The 20,264-nt window shown below is 42.2% G+C and overlaps 1 protein-coding gene across 1 annotated transcript in view; it reads right to left on the bottom strand.

Annotated features, from left to right (window-relative positions):
• Positions 1 to 17,962, bottom strand: part of C9 (complement C9) — a 56,141-nt gene extending 38,179 nt beyond the window's left edge. The window contains exons 1-3 of the mRNA XM_043599517.1: positions 17,808 to 17,962; positions 3,328 to 3,433; positions 2,783 to 2,927 (exon numbers count right to left, since the gene is read on the bottom strand). Of these exons, the coding sequence (XP_043455452.1) occupies positions 2,783 to 2,927; positions 3,328 to 3,433; positions 17,808 to 17,884 (328 nt within the window). The 5' untranslated portion in view covers positions 17,885 to 17,962. The remainder of the gene's footprint in view (positions 1 to 2,782; positions 2,928 to 3,327; positions 3,434 to 17,807) is intronic.
• Between the last annotated feature and the right edge of the window lie 2,302 nt (positions 17,963 to 20,264).

The raw sequence follows: 20,264 nt of genomic DNA, 5'->3' as shown, positions 1-20,264 counted from the left end.
CCCATCAACCCTCAGTTTGTTCTCAGTTTTTAACAGTCTCTTATGCTTTGGCTCTCTCCCATTCTAACCTCTTTTTTTTTTTTTCCTTCCCCTCCCCCATGGGTTCCTGTTAAGTTTCTCAGGATCCACATAAGAGTGAGACCATATGGTATCTGTCTTTCTCTGTATGGCTTATTTCACTTAGCATCACACTCTCCAGTTCCATCCACGTTGCTACAAAAGGCCATATTTCATTTTTTCTCATTGCCATGTAATATTCCATTGTGTATATAAACCACAATTTCTTTATCCATTCATCAGTTGATGGACATTTAGGCTCTTTCCATAATTTGGCTATTGTTGAGAGTGCTGCTATGAACATTGGGGTACAAGTGGCCCTATGCATCAGTGCTCCTGTATCCCTTGGATAAATTCCTAGCAGTGCTATTGCTGGATCATAGGGTAGGTCTATTTTTAATTTTCTGAGGAACCTCCACACTGCTTTCCAGAGCGGCTGCACCAATTTGCATTCCCACCAACAGTGCAAGAGGGTTCCCGTTTCTCCACATCCTCTCCAGCATCTATAGTCTCCTGATTTGTTCATTTTGGCCACTCTGACTGGCGTGAGGTGATACCTGAGTGTGGTTTTGATTTGTATTTCCCTGATAAGGAGCGACGCTGAACATCTTTTCATGTGCCTGTTGGCCATCCGGATGTCTTCTTTAGAGAAGTGTCTATTCATGTTTTCTGCCCATTTCTTCACTGGGTTATTTGTTTTTCGGGTGTGGAGTTTGGTGAGCTCTTTATAGATTTTGGATACTAGCCCTTTGTCCGATATGTCATTTGCAAATATCTTTTCCCATTCCGTTGGTTGCCTTTTAGTTTTGTTGGTTGTTTCCTTTGCTGTGCAGAAGCTTTTTATCTTCATAAGGTCCCAGTAATTCACTTTTGCTTTTAATTCCCTTGCCTTTGGGGATGTGTCGAGTAAGAGATTGCTACGGCTGAGGTCAGAGAGGTCTTTTCCTGCTTTCTCCTCTAAGGTTTTGATGGTTTCCTGTCTCACATTTAGGTCCTTTATCCATTTTGAGTTTATTTTTGTGAATGGTGTGAGAAAGTGGTCTAGTTTCAACCTTCTGCATGTTGCTGTCCAGTTCTCCCAGCACCATTTGTTAAAGAGGCTGTCTTTTTTCCATTGGATGTTCTTTCCTGCTTTGTCAAAGATGAGTTGGCCATACGTTTGTGGGTCTAGTTCTGGGGTTTCTATTCTATTCCATTGGTCTATGTGTCTGTTTTGGTGCCAATACCATGCTGTCTTGATGATGACAGCTTTGTAGTAGAGGCTAAAGTCTGGGATTGTGATGCCTCCTGCTTTGGTCTTCTTCTTCAAAATTCCTTTGGCTATTTGGGGCCTTTTGTGGTTCCATATGAATTTTAGGATTGCTTGTTCTAGTTTCGAGAAGAATGCTGGTGCAATTTTGATTGGGATTGCATTGAATGTGTAGATAGCTTTGGGTAGTATTGACATTTTGACAATATTTATTTTTCCAATCCATGAGCAGGGAATGTCTTTCCATTTCTTTAAATCTTCTTCAATTTCCTTCAGAAGCTTTCTATAGTTTTCAGCATACAGATCCTTTACATCTTTGGTTAGATTTATTCCTAGGTATTTTATGCTTCTTGGTGCAATTGTGAATGGGATCAGTTTCTTTATTTGTCTTTCTGTTGCTTCATTGTTAGTGTATAAGAATGCAACTGATTTCTGTACATTGATTTTGTATCCTGCAACTTTGCTGAATTCCTGTATCAGTTCTAGCAGACTTTTGGTGGAGTCTATCGGATTTTCCATGTATAATATCATGTCATCTGCAAAAAGCGAAAGCTTGACTTCATCTTTGCCAATTTTGATGCCTTTGATTTCCTTTTGTTGTCTGATTGCTGATGCTAGAACTTCCAGCACTATGTTAAACAGCAGCGGTGAGAGTGGGCATCCTTGTCGTGTTCCTGATCTCAGGGAAAAAGCTTTCAGTTTTTCCCCGTTGAGGATGATGTTAGCTGTGGGCTTTTCATAAATGGCTTTTATGATCTTTAAGTATGTTAAACCACATCTTCTTTATTCATTCATCAGTCGATGGACATTTGGGCTCTTTCTATAATTTAGCTATTGTTGATAGTGCTAAATCTTGCCATTTGCAACAACGTGGATGGAAATGGAAGGTATTATGCTAAGTGAAATAAGTCAGCTAGAGAAAGACAGATATCATACGTTTTCACTCATATGTGGAAACTTAACAGAGGATGATGGGGGGAGGGGAAGAGGAAAATAGTTTCAAACAGAGAGGGAGGCAAACCATAAGAGACTCTTAAATCCAGAGAACAAACTGAGGGTTGAAGGGGGGAGGGAGGGGAAAATGGGTAATGGGCACTGAGGAGGGCACTTGTCGGGATGAGCACCGGGTGTTGTATGTAAGCAATGAATCATGGGAATCTACTCCCGAAGCCAAGATCACACTGTATAAACTGTATGTTACCTAACTTGACAATAAATTATATTTAAAAAAGAAAAAAAAAGATACTGTGAGTCTAATGCCAAATTTCCTCTCTTCCTGAAATTATCAAGTGTACTTTAATGACAGAGGGGAGGGAATGCACATACATTTGAATTCTTTGTACAACATTTATAGGTGGCCCTTTTACTGGTACCTTTCACACTTGCAACCATAAGCGTGTCAAAGCAGACGTGTTTTTTTTCTGCTCGTGAGTGCACACAGAAGCCCACAGTGAGCAAGGAGGATGCAAGGATTACCTGTGCCACATTTAAACTCATTCCCACAGTCTTCCTCCAGGTCTCTGCAGGGCTCAGTAGGCTCACACAGTCTTCTGTCTCCCACAGCATCCACGCACTTTTGCCCCTTAAATTGCCCAAAGGCCTCAATGTTCCTTGAACGAAACTGCACAAAACCAGCTGGAAACATTAGAATTTCTAACGCCAAAAAGGAATAACGTCTAAAACTGCATCCACAGCACTGTAGCCTTCTACTCCCAGATGAGTCTATGGTTTTACGATGGAAGCCCTAAAAGCAGTCACTAATGCTTGTGACAGTGACACCTGGCGTTCTAGGGTCGGCAGTCTCTCCTGCAGAATCTGGTTCCTCGTGACGCTCATTTAGTACTATCCACCACATTCAGATTTCCGAGCAGGATGAGACTCTTCCCTTTAGATATCCATCTTTCCATCTCAGTTTGGGATTCAGCTGGGGGGCTCCCTCCCTCCAGTCCTTTCCCTGGAGATACCGGCAACCCAGTTTCCATTTGGGGACATCAGCCGAGGGAATGACAATGAATACTTACCATTTGTTTGAGGCAAGGGTCACATACTGACCATTCGCTCCAGGAACTCATTCTGCAGTCTATCGGAAGTGGTGTCTCATTCTCTTGTCCGGTCTCTGGGGTAAAACTAAGACAACAGAATGCGTCAACTTCGTGGCATGACATGTGCCTGTTTCCAAGAAGCCTTCACAAGCCAGTCTAATTTCTTTACTACTTTTCTGCCTTGTAAAATCAAAGGACGTATCCGTTTACCATATCTCTCATTTGACATTTGATCACATGCTGCTTTGTATTTTCAACTGGTTTTGTTGTTGAATTCTCGTACAGCTTTGTAATTTAACTTTGAATCTAACGATGCCTGGAATCATGGTGATGAGGAGAAAGTGGGTGACGGGCACTGAGGAGGGCACCTGTTGAGATGAGCACCGGGTTCTGGATGGAAACCAATTTGACAATAAATTGTATTGAAAACAATGGTGATGAGGAAAACCAGCAGGTCTTCCCGCTACCTGTTTTACACGGATTAGTCACTTATTTCCAAACAACTTATGAACTCAGTGAAGCACCTTGTTTCACTTTGCATCCCCCAGAGTCTGAGAAAACCTCTGGTGACCTGGTTCTCTTGAAAATTCCAGCCAGGGGGCCCAGGCACTCTGGGAGCTTGCACCTGGTAGACGAAGACCTCCTCCCGCTGCACCGTGCGTGGCCTAAACTGCAAGCCCGACCACTTCACTCTCCGCTTCAGGACTTACCCCTTACCGTAATGGATTTTAAGGCATATATTTTGGCACTTGTAGCCTTCCCCTCCTCCCTCTAGACCCAAAGCTTAGCAGCGTTTTTATGGCTTTGAACATTTCTTTCTTCTTCTGTTCACTATTTGGATCTCTTCTGGTTGCAACACCTCCTTGGATTACTATATCATTCAATGAAAGAAAGAAAGAAAGAAAGAAAGAAAGAAAGAAAGAAAGAAAGAAAGAAAGAAAGAAAAAAGAAAAAAAAAGAAAAGAAAAGAAAAGAAAAGAAAACAAAAGTAAAAGCCACTGAACAAGAATCCTATAAATGTCCTGCCCCCACTTCCCTGAACTGGTACCTACTCTTTCTAGAGCACAGTCTCACTCCAGAAGGGTGGCTAGGTAAGGCCAATCCCTCCACAGAGTCTCCAGATTCCAGCACTTCTCTGAGACTTTGACCAATTATATTTGTCCTCCATTAAAACTCTTCCTTGCTACCAACTGTTTTTCAATTTGTTATATATTGTGTTCAAGTCTTTGCCATTAAGCAGAAACAAGCAAATGAATAAGCAAATAAAACACTCTTTCTGAGTCCCTTCCAGGCACCCCCATTTCCCTCCTGTCCTTCACAATGTCACTTCTTATTTAAAAAAAATTTTTTTTTTACTGTTTATTTTTGGGGGACAGAGCATGAGCGGGGGGAGGGGCAGAGAGAGAGGGAGACACAGAATCCGAAGCAGGCTCCAGGCTCCAAGCTGTCAGCACAGAGCCTGATGCGGGGCTTGAACTCACCAACTGTGAGATCATGACCTGAGCCGAAGTCGGACGCTTAACCGACTGAGTCACCCAGGCGCCCCTCCACAATGTCGCTTCTTAAAGGAATTGTTATAAACATATTTATGTTTCTCTTTCATTAAAAAAAAAAAAAAGTTTCCTCTCTTTCACCACTATGTGTCCCGTTAGCTACCTCTGAAATTCTCTCCTCCTTTTTTCTATCTTCAAAGAGTAGTTTGCACCCTATCTCCTGCTCCTAACCTCCCAATCACTGTTCAGCCCTCCTGCCCCAAGGACACTGCTCTTGCCAGAGTCAATGATGATAGACAGCTATGTGGCACACTTGGTCCTTTCAGTGCCTGTCTTATTGACTTCCTCACAGCTGTCAATGCAGTTGGCCATTCTGGCTATTTAAAAACAGCCTCTTCGGGGCACCTGGGTGGCGCAGTCGGTTAAGCGTCCGACTTCAGCCAGGTCACGATCTCGCGGTCTGGGAGTTCGAGCCCCGCGTCAGGCTCTGGGCTGATGGCTCAGAGCCTGGAGCCTGCTTCCAATTCTGTGTCTCCCTCTCTCTCTGCCCCTCCCCCGTTCATGCTCTGTCTCTCTCTGTCCCAAAAATAAATAAACGTTGAAAAAAAAATTAAAAAAAACCACAACAGCCTCTTCCGTTGGACTGAATGATACTGAACTCCTTTAATTTCTTCTTTCTCTGCTGCCCAGTTCTCCTAGACTATGTAGGCTCCTCCTCCTTAGACAGTCTCTGAAAGGCTGTTTTTCCTCAAGGCCCTGTCTTGAACCTGTCTTTTAAAAAATGTCTACACTTTCTCAGGGCTTTGGTTTCCATGCACATACTAATGACATTGAGAGATAAGTCTGCAGTCCAGACACCTCTCTTGAATTTTAAGCTCTTGGATATAACTCCCAATTGGATGTCTGCACTTGGATTTCATTATGCCCCATTGAACTCACCATATTCTCCAAACAAATTCATTATTTTCCCCTCCTTTCAAAGCTGCTGCTTGCCCTATATTGTCCTGGTAAATGGCACTTCCATTTATGCAGTCGCCCTGGCCAGAGACTTGGATATTGTCTCTCTTAGCCTGCAACCCTCCCACTCATCTTCTGTATCTAATCAACAACGAAAACCTGTTATTTAGTCTCATAAATAACTCTCAAGTCCATTTGCCCTTCATCTCTGCCAGACACTTTTCTGCTCTACACTAACATTACATCTCTCCCAGATGACAATACTTTTTTCCCTAATCCAGTTTCCATAAATCATACACAAGGATCTTTTAAAAATGCAGGATTTGCTCGTATCATTCCCCTTCTGAAAATGTTTATTTACGCTTCCTATCACTTTTATGATAAAGCCCAAATTTTCTAACATGGTGTGGCAGGCCGAATAGTGATGCCCAAAGATGTCCACATCCTGATCCCTAGAATCTATGAATGTTCACCTCACATGGCAGACAGGACTTTGCAGGTGTGACTAAGAGAAGATTATTCTGTATCATCTGGGTGAACTCATTCTAAACATGTGGGTTCCTAAAAAGCAGAAGAGCATATCAGGGAGGTGTGAAGACAGAAGAAGAGGTAGGAGAAATTCAAAACATGAAAAGGGACTCCACCGGCTATTGCTGGCTGTGGAGAAGGAAGGAAACCATGAACCAAGGAATGTAGGCATCTTCCAGAATCTGGAAAAACCAAGAAAATGGATTCTTCCCTAGAGCCTCCAGAAAGGAATGTAACCCTGCTAGCACTCTGATTTTGGTCCAGTGAGACCCACTTGAGACTTCTGACCTTTAGAACTGTAACATAATACATTTGTATCACTTTAAGCCACCAATTTGTGGTAATTTGTCACAGCTGTAGTGGGAAACTAGGACACATGGTCTAGAGAGCTCTGTACAGCCTATCTCCTTCCTCATTCTTCATCCTCACTTTCTCCATCAAAACTGTAGCCACATTGAACTTGAAGTTCCCAACATAAGCTACTTTTTCTCATGTCTTCAGGCCTTTTGACCTTCTATTTCCTACTTATTACATGATCTCATCTTGGGCATAATGTGTTTTTTCCCCATGAGCATTCCCTAAACTCCTTGTGTAATTTATTTTTCTCTGCACCTATTTGTATATAATCTTGCTCTCTATTCTGTCATAACCACTTTTGCAATGATACATTTCATTTAATTAGCTCATTCCTTCACGCATCCTTTCATTTATCCATTCATCAAATATTTATTAACTGTCTCTATTTGCTAGGCATGAGGGGTATAATGGTGTGCAAAAGAACAAAACAAAATAAAACAAAAACTATGATCCCTGATCTAAAAGAGATTTTATTCTAAATAACAATATCAGTGAGCTAGGAAACTTTCAATCCTGTTCAGCTTGTTATTGGAATAGGAATGCTAACTGGTGCGACCATTCTGGAAAACAGTGAGGCGGTTCCTCAGAAGGTTGAAGATAAAGCTACCTATGACCCAGCAATTGCACTACTCATTCAAATGTTACAAAAATATTCAGTCAATGCACCTAATGTTTACAGCAGCGTTATCAATAATAGCCAAATTGTGGAAAGAGTCCAAATGTCCATCAACTGATGAATGGATAAAGAAGATGTGGTATATGTGTGCATAAAGGAATATTACTTGGCCATCAAAAAGAGTGAAATCTTGCCATTTGCAATGGTAATGGAGCTAGAGTGTATTATGCTAAGGAAAATAAGTCAGAGAAACAGAAATACCATATGATTTCACTCATATGTGGAATTTAAGAAACAAAACAAATGAACGTAGAAGAAGGGAAGGGAAGATAAAATAAGATAAAAACGGAGAGACAAACCATAACAGATTCTTAACTATAGAGAACACACAGAGTTTCTAGATGTGAGGTGGGTGCAGGGATGGGCTAAACAGGTGAAAGACATTAAGGAGGGCACATGTGATATATGTAAGTGATGAATCATGAAATTCTACTCTTAAAACCAATATTACACTATACGTTAAGTAATTTGAATTTAAATAAAATCTTGGAAGAAAAAAAAAGGACCATAGTTGATTCTCATATTCATGCAATGTTGGGAAATGATGCTTGGCTACGTCTGGAGGATATGCATGAATCTGAAGGGGTAGAATTCAAGTTAGTTGGGGTACCCATTATATCAATAGAACCCAAACTTGAAGCCACCACGAACCTGAAAATGTCACTGAGGTACTTTATCATTAATTTCAGGAATTCCTCTAGGTTCTATCTACTAATGTCTGCATGGATCTTTCCAATAACTTTGTTTCTCTAGTATTAGTCCTGTTGCCTTCAACTAGGTTATCTCCTCCTGTTTATCTTTTTTTTATATTTATCACTTACTCAGATGATCACATTAGAATTTTGTCTTAACATCTCCCCCAAAGAGATTATCTCTTGGTTGTAGAAACTGCACTGATAGGCCAGGGGTATACTTTTATCTTTCTCATCTGCCGATGAGATCAGCTTCAGTGAATAACTAGTCCAGAGGGTACAGTACAGACTGAAGGATCATGTATGGGGAGGTAAAATCCACTGCAAATACTCCAGAATGAGTTAGAATCCTTTGTTGAGCAAGCCTAGGACCCAGCCAGTGATGGGGGCTGATGAGAAATGTGGTTCATCTATTTCACACATAGGTAACAAGACCCTGCTCCAAAAATACTGGCATTGCCTATCGACTGTTCTCTAACATCCTTTGCATGAAAAACAGCACCACATCACACCGATTCCCTTCCTTTTTAGCTTCTAACTCGAGAACTTCTTTTCTTTTTTGTAGATTTAACTCACACTCTGGACTCAGTACAGAGCTCTGCCTTTGATCTTTTATTGCCCCCCAGACCATGATTTGGATTTATCTCATGAATGACCCATGAATGACCCCATAGGAACGTCTCCTGATGACATCCTTGCCTTGGGAGGAGACTTACAGCCCTCTAGATATCAGGCACAGGGTATTTGTTGGTTTACTGGTTCTGTCATAACCAGATACTACAGACTGTGTGGCTTAAACAACAGAAATTTATTTTCTTACACTTCTGAAGTCTAGAAGTCTGAGATCAAGGTATCTGCAGGGTTGATTTCTTCTGAGGCCTCGCCTTGGCTTCTAAATGGCCATCTTGTCCCTGTGTCTTCACATGGTCTTTCCTCTCTATGGCCTGTGTTCAAATTTGTTCTTCTCATAAGGACTCTTTTTATAAGTCACATTGGATCAGAGCCCCCCCCCCCCCAATGAACACATTTTAACTTGATTACCTCTTTAAAGACCCTGTCTCCCCAAACAGTCATTTTCTGAGGTATTGGAGGTTAGGGCTTCGACATATGAATTGGGGGTGGGCACAATTCAGCCCACAATATTCAAGAAATGTATTTTTTTTTCTTATTAAGTAGTTTCTTCTATATGTCTACTAGTTTTACTAGTCAATTTTCAAATCTCATTTTCTTATTAATCTTTCATTCTACCACCGAGGGGTAAATTTGGTAGGTGTTATTAGTTGTCTTTTACAGATGAGAAACTAAAACCAGAATTACAGGACTTATCCAAAGTCGGGCACTAATGGCAAAACCAGGTGGAGAATTTACCTCTCTCTGCTCCTAGTTCACTGCAATTTTTCCTTGTCCCCCATGCTACCTCCCCTTACATCACTAATCAAAGCCTCTTTGAAATGACTTAAAAGGTCATAGCTTAGTCAATAATTTTTGGATATAATAGTTTAATGATTTTTAGACATTTTGAGATATGAAAGTTAACAAAAACTTCCTTCCTTCCTTCCTTCCTTCCTTCCTTCCTTCCTTCCTAGTATAGCAGTTCCAGGTAAACCACATTAATTGGACAACTTGTTTCTTTCTTGGATCTATTTTAAGTTTAAACCTAAATGATATGAAATTAGGCAAAAATAAGTTAAAAAGTGTGGGACCTTCTGGCTGTTTTCCCTTCATGCACCAGGTACCTGGATACTTGGAGGCAAAATATGGCAGGACTGTGGGGAATTATTAGGAGGAAATAGTAGATTGTGCCAAAGGAATGGGCTATTGAAATGAATGCAGTATGCAAATGTTAAGATAGGAGGTGAGTGTTCTTGGATAGGGACTTCTGAGCCTAACGCTCCCTCCCAAGCTCCTCTGACTCACTAGGCAGATAATCTCTTGTAGTTCAAGGGCTGTATATGTACAATGCTTACCACCTGCCTTTTACCCTGCTGAGTTATTAGACTGAGTGGAGAAGTATTTGTAAAGCACTTTCTGGATTCCTAGATGAAATGTGTTTATCAAGTAAAACCTATCTCCAAGTGTTTCAATCTCAGCTTGAAAGTCATTTCCCAGATCAAAGTGATGTATATCAGCATGACAGGAGGTCTAACTCTGGGCCAGAAATGCATTCAATGAAGGGTCATTGATGTACGCCTGGTTCCATCTCCCAGCCATAAAATATTTCCAGCTTTAGTAGGAGGAAACCTCCAGGAGCAACTCACACTCCAGGCGAAAAAACACCTGCTGTGGGAAGGAATCTTTTTGTCAATAAATAAGACAATGCGGCTCCTCTGAGTGGAGAAATATAAGCTAATTAGGACTGCATTCTTAACCCACGGATCTGCCAGTTTTCTTAATTCATGCGATTCATCAAGATGAGAAGACAATATAACAGCAGTGCCCAATGCTAATTTTTTCAGGACCTTTCCTGATTTACCAAGACTTATTTAAGAGCTTGTTTTGTGTGCTCCCAGTGAGCCTATATTCAAGGACCTTTATGGAGGGCCTGCTCTGTGTCAGGAATTGTTCTAAGTGATTGGGGCTACAAGACAATGTTCTTGCCATCATGGAGCCTACATTCTAGTGGATGAGAACAATAACCGAGGATCCAGCAAATATAACATGCAGTGTCAGTTAAGACGTATGAACTGTAAAGGAAAATAAAGCAGGGTAAGTGGATAGAGTGCCATGGGGCTGGAGTAGGGGAGGGAGGTTTCTTATATGGGGTAGTCAAAGGGCCCTCTCAGAGGAGGTGTAGTGATTTAACAACGTGTTCACGATTTTTTTTTTTTTTGGTCATTCTTCCCATCAAAAATGGGGTCTGTGTTCTCTCCTTTTGAAGCTGGTAGTGTTTTTCTTAATGCCTTGATGAGTGGAACACAGTTGAAATGAGCCTGCCTGACTTTTAAGACTAGGTTAGAAAAAGCCATGCAAGTTCTGCTGGCTTATTTAAAAACATTTGCTCTGGGAGCCTTTTCCCACTATGAATAAAACTGACTACCCTGAGTCGACCACATGGAGAGCAGAGAGAAAGAGAGAGCACGAGAGACAGATTCTCAAGGAGAATCAACTGTTCCAGCCCCTAGCTGTTTGGGTCTTCCCAGCCCAAATGACAGACACATGAGTGAAGAGATCATCATAACAATCCCAGGCCCAGCCACCGTCTGACTACATCTACATGGGATACCCATGAAAACCACTTTACCGGGCCCAGTCAACCCTTGGACTCATGAACCAATAAAATAATTGGTATAGTTGTAACAACCGTCTCGGGATGGTTTGTTACACAGCAAAAATGACCAGAACAGAAGGTGATATTTGATTAGCTACTTGGATGAATTCAGAGAGAAGCTGTGTGAGTGTCTGGAAAAAGAGTGTTCGAAGCTAGGGGCAAATAAATGCAAAGGCCCTGAGGGCGGTATGTCAGAAGCACAGAAGTAGGGCGACAGAGCCGCGTGAGCAAAAGTAAGCAAGTAGCAAGTAAGCAAGTGAGCAAGGTAGCAGAGGTGCCTGGAGAAGCAGGTAGGGTGCAGCTCCTGCCTTGTAAGCCGTGGTGAGGAGTTTGGATTGGATTCTGAGCTTGATGGAAATTCTTACAGGAGTATGAGACCGGGAGTAACACCCGGAGTTATGTTTTCAAAAGATTTAGAAATGTCTCTGGTTGCCAGATGGAGAGCTGACTGGTGGAGTGTGGGCAAGGGTGGATACAAGCCAGAAATGATACTGATTTGGGCGAGAATAGTCACAGTGGAGATAGCAAGCAGTGGGCAGATTTGGGATATATTTTCAAGACAATATCAACAGATGTGCTGTTAGATTGCACGTGGGAAGGATACGAACAGAGGAGTCAAGGGTGAGTCCCGGGTTACCGCCTGAGTAACTCAGTGAGTAGTGGTGCAGGTTGGGTGAAGATGGGGAGACAAATCAGTGGGTATGTTTCGGACACGTTAAGTTTGGGCCGTTAGATGTTCAAGAGATGCTGACTTAAGTAACCAGACATTGCGCTAAGGGAAGCAGTGGGCACCGTGCAAATAAATGTGAGCGTTGTCTGAATCTAAGTGCCATTTCCCACCATGAGGCTGGATGTGAGTGTGTAGGTCTGGGGTAAGCCGGAGGACTGAGCCAACATTTAAGGGAAATGTTACAACATGTCTGTATGCTGATGGGAATGATTCGGTACAAAGGGAGATGTTGATGATGCAGGAGAGAGAGGGAGAGTTAGAGGAGCAAAGTCCCTGCGGAGGCCAGGACAGATGAAGCCAGTGCAGAGTGGAATGGTGAGGCTCATAGGAGTCCACCTCTCTTAACACCATGGGCTTCACTCAGAGAACTGGGCTGAGCTTCAATTGCTGTTTGTTTATTTATATTCCTTACTAGACTGTCAGCCCAGTGAGGGCAGAGACCCCCATGACATGTTTCGTACTACCCTGTAGCTCCTGATCCAATGTCTGGCCCATGTCACAAACCCAGTAAATATTTGCTGTATTACATGGATGAATAAACAAAGACTGTCCTTGTCCGATAGTAGTTGGTAAATAAATATCTGTTAGCTCGTATTGAATATGAATATCAAAAACATTAAAAACAAAGACTGACATTTTGGATATCTTCAGTTTAAGAGTTAAGCCTGGCTTTCCCATTAACAGAGGTGTGGGTATTTGTCCAGATTACTGAGATAAATTTAATTCAAATAAATTGAATAATAATTGCTAACATTTGGGGCGCCTGGGTGACTCAGTCGGTTGAATGTCCGACTTCGGCTCAGGTCACGATCTCATGGTCCGTGAGTTCGAGCCCCACGTTGGGCTCTGTGCTGATAATGAGGAGCCTGGAGCCTGCTTCGGATTCTGTGTCTCCCTCTCTCTCTACCCCTCCCTCACTCATAGTCTGTCTCCCTGTCTCTCTTAAAGGTAAGTAAACCTAAAAAATAATCATTGCTAACATTTGTGAATGCTTAGTTTATGTCAGAATTCCTCTAAGTCTTTATTCTTATTATTTCACTTAATTTTTACATCAGCCTTGTAAGATATGTTACCAGTATTATCGCACATTAGAGATAATGAACTGAGCCTCAGAGATGGTGAGTAATTTTCCTCAAGTTACACAGCAGAGGGTACTTGATAGCCAGGTTAGGATTCAAATTCAGGCAGTTCCTCTCCAAGGGCCACCTACCAAATCCCTCTCAGGATTTCTAACTCCCAGTCTAGTGCTCTTTCTTAATTATTTGAAAATAAAGAGTAATATAAATATGAAAATTATAATCACACTAAAAACACACCATGTATATGGTCAAAATACGAATGACAAATTGGGGAAGTGTTTTTAATTCTTACCAGAGACAAGGACTGGTTTTTTTTTTTTTTTTTTATAATTTTTTTTTTTCAACGTTTATTTATTTTTGGGACAGAGAAAGACAGAGCATGAACGGGGGAGGGGCAGAGAGAGAGGGAGACACAGAATCGGAAACAGGCTCCAGGCTCTGAGCCATCAGCCCAGAGCCCGACGCGGGGCTCGAACTCACAGACCGCGAGATCGTGACCTGGCTGAAGTCGGACGCTTAACCGACTGCGCCACCCAGGCGCCCCAGGACTGGTTTTTTAAGTGGCCATAGAAATTCATAAGAGAAAGACAAGAGGCTCAATGAAAAAATGAGCAAAGGATATGGACAGTCACGAAGAAAAACATACATATGGCCTTTAAACATATGAAAGGATGTGCAATCTTATTGTGGGAATTTTTTTGCAAGGTATAAAAACATCAAATCATCATGATGTACACCTGAATCTAATAGGATACTGTATATCAATTACACTTCAACTAAGAAATAATAACAAGAAAAGAGAGAGGGAAATTAAAACTATTTGAAGATACCATTTTTTCACCTATGGGACTGGCAAATATCAAGAAATTGGCAAGGCTGTGGGGAAATAAACACTGTCATACTCTGCTGGGGACAGTGCAAAGTAATACCAACCTCCCAGGGCCGTAGGGCAATTTTAGCAAAGTCACAAAGGTGATTTCCTTTTGACTCCTTTACATCACTTCTGGGAGTTAATCCTCAGGTACAACTATCCACTTGCAAAATGATATAGGAATAAAAGTATTCATCGCAACACTGTTAATAGTACAAGAGATTGGAAACAACCTAAGTGTTAATCAATAAAAGATAGATTACCTGAGGCGTATAGCCACACAATGGAAAAGTGATCAGTTGTGTGGAGAATTGATACAGAGAGGTTTTCTAGGATATATTGTAAAGGAAAAAGGAAAAAGCAAAGTGTAAGAGAGTATGTAAAGGAAAGGGGAGGAATAAGATTATATATGTCACTATGTTTTAATCTACACTAAGAAATTCTGGAAGGATACACAGAAAGCTAATAAAGATGGTTACCTGTGGGAACAGGGTATACTGGGAGAGGGGTAGTATTCTAAGTACTTTATACGTAATAACACAAATCTCTCTCAAGACATTTCAATGTATATATTATTATATTTGTTGGTCTTTGAACCATGTAAACATGTTGTTATTTACAAATCAAAAGGAAAAAGATAATGAGAGCTGCACTCACGGAGCACTCAAAGCCACCCCATCACTGTGCTGGGGATATTGCCTTTATTATCTCAGGAATTTCACCCAGCAAGTCATGTTTGCATTCCCATTTTGCAGGTGAGGAACAGATTTAGAGACATTAAGAACTTTGCCAGGGTCACAGAGCTAATAAACTATGGACCCTGGAATCAAACTCGAGCCCTCTGGCTCCGAGACCAGTATTATGAGCTACTACTCTACTCACGCATTGGTTTTAACATTTCTATCCTACCTTGAGAAACAGAAGAGATGATGCCCTGCTCAGGACCTATTCTCATGGGCACTCTTACGTTTGCAAACAAACGATTCTTAATATCCCCAACGGTTCACCAGTAGCAATAACTCACTGTCGCTGTGGCTTCAGATGAAGTATCTGCAGCCATATGATATCCCCTGAAGGCTGGCTGGAACTTTATCCCTCCCTTTACTAACCAGAAAGCATATCAAAGTAATAGCAAGTTATAATTCTAAAGAATATTTCACATGTACTGAGTTTTTACCATGTGCCAGGCACAGACATTGTAAGTACAATATATGGAATATAATTTAACTTTCACACAAACCCTTATTAGGTAAGTGCTATTATTGTCACTGTTATGGGGTAAATTGTGTCCCACCCCCCCAAACACAAGTTGAAGTTCTAACCCCTGTACCTCTGAATGTGATCTTATTTGGAAAGAGGGTCTTTACAGAAAAAAAATCAAGTTAAAATGAAGCCATTAGGGTAGGTCCTAATCCAATATGATTGGTGTCCTTCTAAGAAAAGAAAATTTAGAACGTGACAGACGTGCACAGAGGAAAGGTGAGGTGAAGCTAGCCCTGTGGTGACAGAGGCAGAGACTAGAAGGATGTAGCCATGAGCCAAGGGGATGCCAGGGATCACCAGCCACCGCCAAAACTGGGAAAGAATCCCGTTCAGATTCTGAGGGAGCACTGCTTTGCCAACACCTTGATTTCAGACTTCTAGCCTCCAGGATGTGAAACAATAGGTTTTTGGTGCTTGAAGCCGCCCAGTTTGTGGTACTAGGAAACGAATACAACCCTTGAGGGAACCGAGGTGCAGAAACGTTGAGTAATCTGCCCAAACTTACATGGTTTGTTAGTTAGTAATGGCGCCTTGAGTTGGGGAAGGCTTGCTCCAGAGGAGTGCTCCATTCTGATCAAATGTGTGCTTTAAAAAAATCATTTGTGGGGCACGTGGGTGGTTCAGTCGGTTAAATGTCCAATTTTGGTTCAGGTCATGATCTCAGGGTTTGTGGGTTTGAGCCCCAGGCCGGGCTCTGTGCTGACAGCTCAGAGCCTGGAGCCTGCTTCTGCGTCTCCCTCTCTCTCGGCCCCTCCCCCCTCGTCCTCTGTCTCTCTCTCTCTCTCTCAAAAATAAAATAAACATTAAATAAATTTTTTAAAAAAGTCATTTGCAAACTCCAGTTCTCTGGCTGAACTATGTGTCTCACTTCACGACTGATCCGAACACTGTGTTTTGACCTCAACCCTCTGTCAAAGGGCAGAGCACGGAGTGTTCCAGCCCGGGCAACCCTAACAAACTCTTGAGAGCCTGGTGGTGAGAGTGCTTGAAGCCAAATCCAGCTCAGCGGTGCAGCTGCTGGGAGCTGGGGGGCCCGCTGGGGGCGGGGGGCTTTCTGGTCCCCCCTGAGACAGCTGAGTAAGGCCAGGACCCAAGGGCACAAACTTCAAAGCAGATGTAGCCTTCCTCACAGCCTCTCATTTTTGATCAGCAGGAGTCTCAATCCAGGAATGTGGGTTGCTTGAATTATTTTTTTAACTTAAGAAAGCGTCAGGGTGGAAGGCTAAAGCAACTTGTAGTGACCGCCTTCCCAAATCCCCTTTGCACCCAATGCCCAGTAAGCGAAAATATCTTCCGAATGGAAAAATGCTTTTTAGCTAACGCAGAAGAGGAAGTGAGGGTGCAAAGGGAAGCCTGGTGAAGCGCTTCACCCAGACCCGTGCTGGTCTGTGCAGCACCTCTGTGTCCCCTTCTGCTGGAAGCTGTAGCCCTGTGAGCAAACCACAGGCCGAGGGGGGCCCAGGAGGCATGGCGGTCCCCACTGGAGCCGACAGGGAGGCAAAGCTGTGCTCGAGATGGACATCAGATCCCAGAATAGAATTTGGTTAAACCAAGAGTCAAACGACCAAAGTGGAAATGGAAGCACGTTGCACTTAGTGTCTGAACAGAGGAGACAGTGTTTGGGCAGATAGTATCCCCTGACCATACTGTCAAAGCCAGAAATACTTCAATACTGTCCCCAAATCAGATCATGCCGTATCGGACGGCACAGATCTACATGTTCTCCAGCAATTTTGGATATGGCGTAGTTGTTTGGTAAGCACATCCTGGCTTGGCCTGGAATGAGCTACAAGTTCCCAAATAGGATCAGAACAAAAGGAGAGAAAGTAAGTCTTTGCCAGAAGCAGGGCTGACAGGTCTGTGCTATGGTGATTCTTCTCGAAAGGAGGAAATTGAGGGTGGATGGGGGTGGGAGGGAGGGGAGGGTGGGTGATGGGTACTGAGGAGGGCACCTTTTGGGATGAGCACTGGGTATTGTATGGAAACCAATTTGACAATAAATTTCATATAAAAAAAAAAAAAAGGAGGAAATTAACCCTAGGCCTAAGGTCAAAATGTGTGCCTCTGGACACAACTTTGAATGTCAAGGAGGAAAGGCCAAATGTTTAACCTTTGCCTGACATGGGAGCAAGAAGGTGATATATCCAAAAGTTAAGAGTGCTGGACATTGAGGCAGAATAAGGGAAAGATTTTTTTTTTTTAATTTTAACCTTCTCATATGTTAGATACTGATAAGCTCAGGTTTATCAAACATACTCTGGTGAAAACCAGCTTTGCTTCATAATTCCAAGTATTTAAAGATTATCTCGGTCTGAACATGTGAATGGCTTGTTTGAAAGAACTTTCTGGAAACAGCAGCAGGTTTCCTTACAAAACTCTCCAAGACACACCCCTGCACTTTTCTCACCCCTTTCCAAAGTTTAAACTTTGGGGCTGTCTACCTCAATGTGGGTTGAAATTTTATCTGCTTTCCTGCTAAGAAGTAGGCCTTGAGATAAATATCAAAGCAGTGAAATTCCAGAGACAAACAGAAAAAGGGACTCACCTAGGAGTGGGCCCAGCACTCAGGACACCTATTTGTAAAATGCATATTGCAAAGGCAAACCTCTGGCCGGCAGACATCTGCTCTCTTGAGGCAGCTCCGTGAAGAATGGCCAGACAGGTCCTGTAAGGCGTTTATTTGCAAAAGGCCAGAGAACTGTGGGACAATTATTGCCTGTTTTCTGTCAGGATTTTTGTCAAACAGGACTTCCTGGGAGCCAAAGTCCAATCAAAGGAGAGTCATTTTGTAATTCGTGGCCTACTGTCCTCTCATATCGATGAGCATATTCGGCCAACGAGACGGTGAGTGCTAAATTGGCTCACGTGAACCGGAGTGTTGAAAACAAAAACAAAACTCCAGTGTTTCCCGTCTCGGGAGACTCTGGGAGGAAGGGATCAGAGTGTGTAATTTGGGGGAAAAAGGTCTGTGGATGATTCTCATAGAGGCATAAACTCAAAATCAGTAAAAGAACTGCCCTGACTAGAAAAGGAGGCACGGACATATACGACACAATTTGAGAACGAGCTGTGGGGGTTATTTCCACATGGGTGCAGCAAAGGGTGAAACGCGGTTATAAAGTAGCCTTTCTGTATATGCTTGGGGGATCATTGTGAAGAATCTAGGTAAACTCCCTAGGGCTTTACACTGTCCCACAAGAGGACACGTTCTCCTTATCTCAGAAACACACTCGTCAACAAGACAGATTCTGAAATGGAACAATTTGCTCCAATCCATCGTAAAGGATGCCCTCCCCTTCGTATTTTCACTTTCTCCGGGACTTGTGCAAAGGGTAAGATGTTTTTGAAGTGCCAGGGAATGTGGATACCACACCCATTCTTAAAACACTAGTTGTACGATAGAATAGAATGGTCCCCGGGCGGGACCTGTGAAAAGCCACTGATGCCTGCCCACCCCCTACCTGATTCTAATTTCATTGATCTGGGATGGGACCCTGCATCGGTGTTTTTTTTAAAGCTTGCTGGGTCATTCAAATGTGTGGCCAGGGTCGAGAGTTTGAATGACCAGCTTGAGAAACACTATGTCATTAAGTTTTTGGACAAATATTTGCTGACGCAGGACTTAAGGGGCCTTCATCAATACTCATTAATTACAAATAGGCAGTTTTCACCTTTTGGGATGAGCACTGGGTGTTGTATGGAAACCAATTTGTCAATAAATTTCATATATATAAAAAAAATAAAAAATAAGAGAAAGGTTAAAAAAATAAATAAAATGTCAAAGCAATAAGAATAAAAGAATGTATTATGTTGAAATAAATAAATAAATAAATAAATAAATATTTAAAAAAAACAAAAAAAACAAAAAAAACACAAATAGGCAGTTTTCAAACATGAGCACATACACAAACTGATAAAACAGAGGGTGGGGTGGAGGGTTAACAGACAGCTAGTTTTTCTAGCACAGTCTTACATTTCTTCTAATGGTCCTATTTAGAGTGGAAGTTATTTACCCCCCACGGGCTTTCTTGCCTCCCTCTCCTTGTTGTGTGGAGAGTTTAGTGTCTAAGGGGGCTAATTTCATTGGTTCCTGAGCTTGCTGTTAACCTGCAGATGGTGCAGAATTGCCAAGTAATGCGGTGATTCGAATGTATGCAGCAACGTTGTCACTATAGCAATGATTAAATCTATGCCCAAGGACGCTTCTTGTAAGTCTTAGCTAACGACAAGGGGGCCAGATACAGTAGGAATCGGCTCTGGACCCTGTCAGGATACCTCCCGAAAGAGGAACTTGGGAGAAGGCAAGATAAGATGATGTTTAACGTTAATTAGACCTAATGCTAATGGGTTAGACTTTGTGTTACTTGACTTGATAATTCAGTGTGAACGGAGATTGAAAACCACCTCTGTCCCTGGAGACTGACTGATCCCCCCAGAGGCAGGGAGGAGGGGACAAGGGAAATTTCTTACCTGGCTGGTTGAATGCTGAATTGCTCTGTAGAAGTTCTATTTATTTTATTCCCGTGGTTTGGGCTAAATGTAACGTAGCAAATGGTTAGGAACAGTAAAATATAACAACACATTAATTATATATTATATATTAGGAATATATAAAATACGATATACATTACATTTTTTGTATTTAAGTCTTCTCTGTCCTTGACATCTATGTATCTGACATATTTTCATATTTTTATTCTATTTTATTAAAAAAATTTTTTTAACGTTTATTCATTTTTTAGAGACAGAGAGAGACAGAGCATGAGACAGGGTGGAGCAGAGAGAGAGAGGGAGACACAGAATCTGAAGCAGGCTCCAGGCTCTGAGCTGTAGCACAGAGCCCATCATGGGGCTCGAACCCATGGATCAGATGGTGAGATCATGACCTGAGCTGACGAAGTCGGACGCCCAACTGACTGAGCCACCCAGGCGCCCCTCTATTTTATTTTTTTTTAATATTTATTTATTCTGAGAGGTAGTGAGAGAGAGCAGGGAAGGGATA

This window comes from Prionailurus bengalensis, chromosome A1, assembly GCF_016509475.1.
Source record: "Prionailurus bengalensis isolate Pbe53 chromosome A1, Fcat_Pben_1.1_paternal_pri, whole genome shotgun sequence".
Lineage (NCBI taxonomy): Eukaryota > Metazoa > Chordata > Mammalia > Carnivora > Felidae > Prionailurus > Prionailurus bengalensis.
This window is presented reverse-complemented; position numbering and strand designations above follow the sequence as displayed.